This window comes from Pan paniscus, chromosome 2 (assembly GCF_029289425.2).
Source record: "Pan paniscus chromosome 2, NHGRI_mPanPan1-v2.0_pri, whole genome shotgun sequence".
In the NCBI taxonomy this organism is placed as follows: Eukaryota; Metazoa; Chordata; class Mammalia; order Primates; family Hominidae; genus Pan; species Pan paniscus.
Genome location: NC_085926.1, coordinates 45,113,449 through 45,120,000, shown reverse-complemented (window position 1 = coordinate 45,120,000; position 6,552 = coordinate 45,113,449). Strand labels below are relative to the sequence as shown.

Below are 6,552 nucleotides of genomic sequence, written 5' to 3'. Positions count from 1 at the left end.
TCCCAAAGTGCTGGGATTACAGGTGTGAGCAACTGCGCCCAGCCTAAAAACTTGTAACATCTCTGAAATTGGGCAGCCTTTCACAGTTGGGCATCTCTGACGTGGTTGTTATGATAGTGTGTGCCAACATTTGGCCATAACTATTCATATTGGCATCACCTTCAATTGAAGTATGTGCATAGTTGGTTCTATAGCTATGGAGCTTAATTACCATTTAAAGTATCATCAGCTTTTTTCTTCCCTGGCTGTCTGAGATTAGACCGCCATCATGAATGACACGATAGCTATCCGCACTAGAAAGTTCATGACCAACCGACTACTTAGAGGAAACAAATGGTCATTGATGTCATTCACCCCGGGAAGGCAACAGTGCCTAAGGCAGAAATTTGGGAAAAACTAGCCAAAATGTACAATACCACACTGGATGTCATCTTTGTATTTGGATTCAGAACTCATTTTGATGGTGGCAAGACAACTGGCTTTGGCATGATTTACGATTCCCTGGATTATGCAAAGAAAAATGAACCCAAACATAGACTTGCAAGACTTGGCCTGTATGAGAAGAAAAAGACCTCAAGAAAGCAATGAAAGGAACGCAAGAACAGAATGAAAAAGTCAGGGGGACTGCAAAGGCCAATGTTGGTGCCGGCAAAAAAGCCAAAGGAGTAAAGGTGCTGCAATGATGTTTTCTGTGGCTGTTGTGGATTTTTCACAAGAAGATTAATAAACCATAAATTTTCATGTGAAAAAAAATCATCAAACAATTGCTATTATTAAAAAGTCAAAAATAATAGATGCTGGCGAGATTGCAGAGAAAAGGGAACACTTATACACTGCTGGTGGGAATGTAAATTAGTTCAGCCACCATGAAAAGTACTGACGTTTTCTCAGAGAATTTAAAATAGAATCACCATTTGACCCAGCAATCCCACTATTGGGTATATACCCAAAGGAATATAAATCATTCTACCGTAAAGACACATGCACATGTATGTTCACTGCAGCACTCTTAACAATAACAAAGACATAGAATCAACCTAGATGTCCATCAATGGTGAACTAAATAAAGAAAATATGGTACATATACACCACAGAATACTATGCAGCCATAATAAAGAATGAAATCATGTCCTTTGCAGCAACATGGATGGAACTGGAGGCCGTTATCCTAAGTGAATTAACACAGGAACAGAAAACCAAATCCACGTGTTCTCACTTATAAGTGGGAGCTAAACATTGAGTACACGTGGACACAAAGAAGGGAACAACCAACACCAGGGCCTACTTGAGGGTGAAGAATGGGAGGAGGGTGGGATTGAAAAACTATCAGGCATTATGCCAATTACCTAGGTGACAAAATTATCTGTACACCAAACCCCCATGACATGCAATTTACCCATGTAACAAACCTGCACATGTACCCCTTGAACCTAAAATAAAATACCATCAAAAAGATTGTAACCTGATTCAATGTGGAAACTAAAAGTTGGTGTGGGTGCAGCAAAGCATGGAAATGCAGCAGTAGGGCAGATATTTAATAGGAGAGTAGCAAATATTTGTCACTAAAGGAATGGCTGCAATTCTATACTTTCTTGCAAAGCTATAACCAAGTGCTTAGGGGACTTAGGCAAGAATGCTGAAGACACAGAATTAGAATAAGCTGTCTTGTCACAGAGAAGCATGCAAAAGAACTGACCACACACCAAGCAATGCAAGGAAGGACAGGAGAAACTACTCAATCCATGGGGTAGATGAAGGAAGGGCCAAAGCCATGCAATAAAAGCTGGTGTGACCCAAGCCCATGCTGCACAGGCTGCCCATGTCAGCACATCAGACCTCCATCAGCAGAGGCTTCCCACTGATGTTGACTTGACTTCCAGAAAATGAGATTCAATTGAGGGAAAAATAAAACTATGAGTTTAGTTAAAAAGGAAAATGGTAACTCACCCTTGGTATTCTTCAGTTTGCCTCAAAATTATACTGACAATGTAAGAAAGCGTTGTATTGTAGATTAATTTGCAGTGTTTTTTTGTTCTTAATTGTACATAAAATAACGGTGTTCTTTACCATGGCAGTAACTTCGATTTGCTGAAGATACTATGTGCAATGGGGGTAGAAAATGAGTTGTCTTCACTTAGGAAAGTACTTTGATAAGGTTAAGTCCTGAGGGAACCTAAAGGTGTTATTAGAATCAAAGCAATACACTGAGAATCAATAGCTGCTAACTTCACAAAAAGAGACACCAAGAGCCTCCTGACAGAAGTCCACAACTCTACTCATGAATTGTTCCTGCTGAAGGAATCAAACAGGAAGGAGATGAGGCCTCCAGCTCCAAATACCAGCTTACAGGAAATACAGAGGGCAAGGGAAGATGTAAAATGACATTAGACTGCAGGACACAGTACGAGACAAATGAATGACCTGATTTCCTCAACAAGTAAATTTCAAAAAAAAAAAAAAATAGAAAGAGAAGGTTCCCCTCTATACAGACTTTATTTTATAAATTAAAATAGATTTACAGACATATCATGGACTTAGTGACGCACTTCCAAAGAACAGAGTATGGAAAGGGGAAATTTAGTAACTTAACAGTGGAGAAACCTAGCAGACACAACCTTAACCAAGTGATGAAGGTTAACATCACCAGAGATGCTGTGGGGACATCATGTACCCCTGATGCACTATGACAAGAAGGGCACATCACGTCTGTGAAATTCTTCCCAAATAGTCCCTTTTTTTTTTTTTTTTTTTTTTTTTTTGAGATAGAGTCTCGCTCTGTCACCCAGGCTGGAGTGCAGTGGTGTAATCTTGGCTCACTGCAACCTCCACATCCCAGGTTCAAGCAATTATTGTGCCTTAGCCTCCCAAGTAGCTGGGATTACAGGCATGCGCCACCATACCTGGCTAACTTTTGTATTTTTAGTACAGATGGGGTTTTGCCATGTTGGCCAGGCTGGTCTCAAACTCCTGACCTCAAGTGATCCACCTACCTCAGCCTCCCAAAGTGCTGGGATTACAAGCGTGAGCCACCACGCCTGGCCTTCCCAAAGTGTCTTAATCCCAGCTAATCATGACAAAAATATTGGACAAACCCATATTGAGGGAAAACTCTGCAAAATACCTGACCATGACGCCTCAAAATTTTCAAGATCATGAAAAACAAAACCTGAGGACCTGTCACCGATGGGAGGAGTCTGAGACACAATAACTAAATGCAGTGTGGGGTCCTGGATGGGATCTTGAAACAGAAAGAGGACATTCATAGAAAAAGGAGTGAAATTTGAATAAAGTCTGGAGTTTGCTCATAGTAAAGTGCTGATATTATTTTCTTAGTTTTGACAAATATACAGTAATATGCAAGATATTGACATTAGAACTAGCTAGCGAATGAGTGCATGAGCGTTCTCTGTAGTACCTTTGCAGTTTTTCTGTAAATATGACACCAAAATTAAGTTTATTTTTTTAGAAAGACATACCAACCAATTGTAATATAGGAACTTTATTTGGATTCTGATTCAAACAATGAAACTTTTATTTATTTATTTATTTATCTATTTATCTTTTGAGACAGAGTCTTGCTCTGTCACCCAGGCTGGAGAGCAGTGGTGCGTTCTCAGCTCACTGCAGCCTCCACCTCCTGGGGTTCGAGCGATCCTCCCACCTCAGCTTCCCTAGTAGCTGGGACCACAGGCACACACTACCACCCCTGCCTACTTTTTGTATTTAGTAGAGACAGGGTTTACCATGTCGCCCAAGTTGGTCTTGAACTCCTGAGTTCAAACGATCCTCCTGCCTCAGCATCCCAAAGTGCTGGCATTACAGTCATGAGCCACCATGCCTGGCCTAAAATATTTTAAAAATAACATTGATAAGACAATTGGAAACCTCACAGTGACTGGATATTAAATGTGATTAAGGAGTCATGATTCATTTATTTGTAGGTGTGACAATGGCGTTGTCGTTATGCTTTTTAAAAAGAGTACATATGGGGTTCCTCGAAACATTAAACATGGAATTATCATATGATCCAGCAATTCTACTCTGGGTATATACACAAAAGAACTGAAAACGGCATCTTGAAGAGATATTTGTACAACCATGGTTCAGAGCAGCATTACTCACAATAACTAAAGGGTAGAAACAATCCAAGTGTCCATTGATGGATAAATGGATAAACAAATTGTGGTGTGTATGTGTATCTATACAATGGAATATTATTCAGCTTTAGGAAGGAAGGAAATTGTGACATGCGACAACATGGATGAATCTGGAGGACCTTATGCTAAGTGAAGTAAGCCAGTCTCAAATGCACAAATATACAATTCCATTTACTACCTAGAATAGGCAAATTCATAGAGACAGAAAGTAGAGGCTGGGCGCAGCGGCTCACCCCTGTAATCCCAGCACTTTGGAAGGCCAAGGTGGGTGGATCATGAGGTCAGGGGACTGAGACTATCCAGGCTAACACGGTGAAACCCCATCTCTACTAAAAATATAAAAAATTAGCCGGCCATGGTGGCAGGCGCCTGTAGTCCCAGCTACTCTGGAGGCTGAGGCAGGAGAATGGCATGAACCCGGGAGGCAGAGCTTGCAGTGAGCCGAGATCGCACCACTGCACTCCAGCCTGGGCAACAGAGCGAGACTCCATTTCAAAAAAAAAAAAAAGAAAGTAGAGTGGTGGATGACAGGGGCTGGAGGGAAGCAAGGAAGGGGAGTTATAGTTTAATGGTTGCAGAGTTTCAGTTCGGGAAGAAGGGAAAGCTCTGGAGATGGATGGTGGTGACAGCTGCAAGACAATGTGAATGTACTAATGCCACTAAACTGCACACTTAAAAATGGTTAAAATGGCAAATGTTATGTTATATACATATTCTACCACAATTTTTAAAAAGGGGGTCAGGCACACACCTGGCTAATTTTTAAAATTTATTTGTAGAGACAGGATCTCACTATGTTGCCCAGGCTGGTCTCAAATTCCTAACATCAAGCTATCCTCCTGCCTCAGCCTCCCTGAGTGCTAGGATTACAGGCACAAGCCAGAGCATTCAGCCAGGAACCAAGATTTTTCAGAAAGGAAAGCTCATGAACTATTGGATGGACACCTGGCTTCTGCTCTGAAGGTCACCTGCTATTTGACTCAACTGTGTCACCCTTTCCAGGCCTGCGTCCATCAGGGAGGTGTCAACCAGATGAGCTCCAAGTCCTCCTGCTCAACAATGATGTGACTCAATTCCCTCTCCAGGGGGAGGAAAATCCCTGAGAGCGCGACTAAAGCTCTTTTCCTCCCAGATTTCAAGGAAACACACAGAAAAGAAAGAAGCAAGGCTGGCAAGCAGAGGCCTGACATGGGGATGGATCATATCTGAGGGTGATGCAGACTCCAGGGATGGGCAGGGTATGGCTCTCTCTACCCTGTGGGCAAGTGACTTACTGAGAGCTGGTTGCACAAGCTTAAGAAAGGAGTAGACATCTATACTCTTCCTCTCTTTTTGCCCCTGGGCATTTCAACTTGATATCTTAGATGGTACAGTTTGAGGAGGTGATGGTGCATGGATCCCAGGCCTCTGGTCGCTTTGGGGTGACCTCAGAAGGTGCTCAGCTACCTGCTGCCGAGTTCCTGAGTCATGCAGAACTGAGTTCATTCAGACTCCATCCGTGGCGGCATGACTAGCTGCTCTGCAAGGATTGTTGTTATTTGTCTTACTCATTCTGACTGAAATTATACCAAGTGGTTACCGTTGGGCAAATTACTTGGCAAAGTCAGTCATTCCCAAGGAACTTCTATCTCATCCTGAGACAATGGCAAACTCTTCTGTTTTGAGGCTCACAAAGAAGCTCTGCTCACACTGTGAATGGGAAGTTTTCTCCCTCAAACAGTAGTTGACATTGACAGTGACACTAAGAGCTATTTGTGCACTGAAAGAATCTCAACGTTATTAACTTGCTTAATCACCGGAAAGGAAAGTTTCGGAGAAGTTACCTGATTTGGACAGATGTTCTGTCCATCCTCTGTTCAAACTGGATAAAGTCCTGGCCCACCGGACTCTGGCCCATCCTACAAGGCAAGGGAGGCTGCTAGACACCCAACATGGCCACAATGACTGCATTCGACCAGGGGCCCTACCCCCTCTTTAAAATGAGCTGTGCATTCATCTTTTCAGGGTCACAAGTTTCAAAGAGCTCCCTGGGCTCAGTGGCCCAGTTGGTGGGGTAATCCACACATCCTTGGCTAATGAGTTCATTCATTCCCCAACTATTTGTTAAGCATTTACTCAATCCTTATCTTCAGCTCCAGAAACATAAAGATGAATAAAACAGACACAGCTCCGTGCCTTGAGGAGCTGACACTTTCAGATTTGAATGAGACTATGAGGAAAATTGTCTGTAGCCTTCTCTTTCCAGAACTCTGCACTCCACTTCCATAGCTTCCCTCCCCACCAAGCTGATACCCACTCCTTTCATCCCTTGCTCACGACACAGGCAATCTCAGCTAACTTTACTGTGCATTTACTATGTGCCAAGCACTGTGCTAAATGTGTTACATATATTACC

At 42.5% G+C, this 6,552-nt stretch overlaps 1 protein-coding gene across 1 annotated transcript; it reads left to right on the top strand.

The window, feature by feature from the left end:
• The first annotated feature begins 269 nt into the window (after nucleotides 1–269).
• LOC100986671 (small ribosomal subunit protein eS24-like) lies at nucleotides 270–671 on the top strand. The gene has a single exon (XM_034955612.3). It carries the CDS (start codon nucleotides 334–336, stop codon nucleotides 586–588), a length of 255 nt encoding a protein of 84 aa, XP_034811503.1. The 5' UTR covers nucleotides 270–333; the 3' UTR covers nucleotides 589–671.
• Nucleotides 672–6,552: the final 5,881 nt, after the last annotated feature.

Excerpts from the sequence above, each read along its gene's own strand:
- LOC100986671 (XM_034955612.3), top strand. The coding sequence starts at position 334 with ATGGTCATTGATGTCATTCACCCCGGGAAGGCAACAGTGCCTAAGGCA.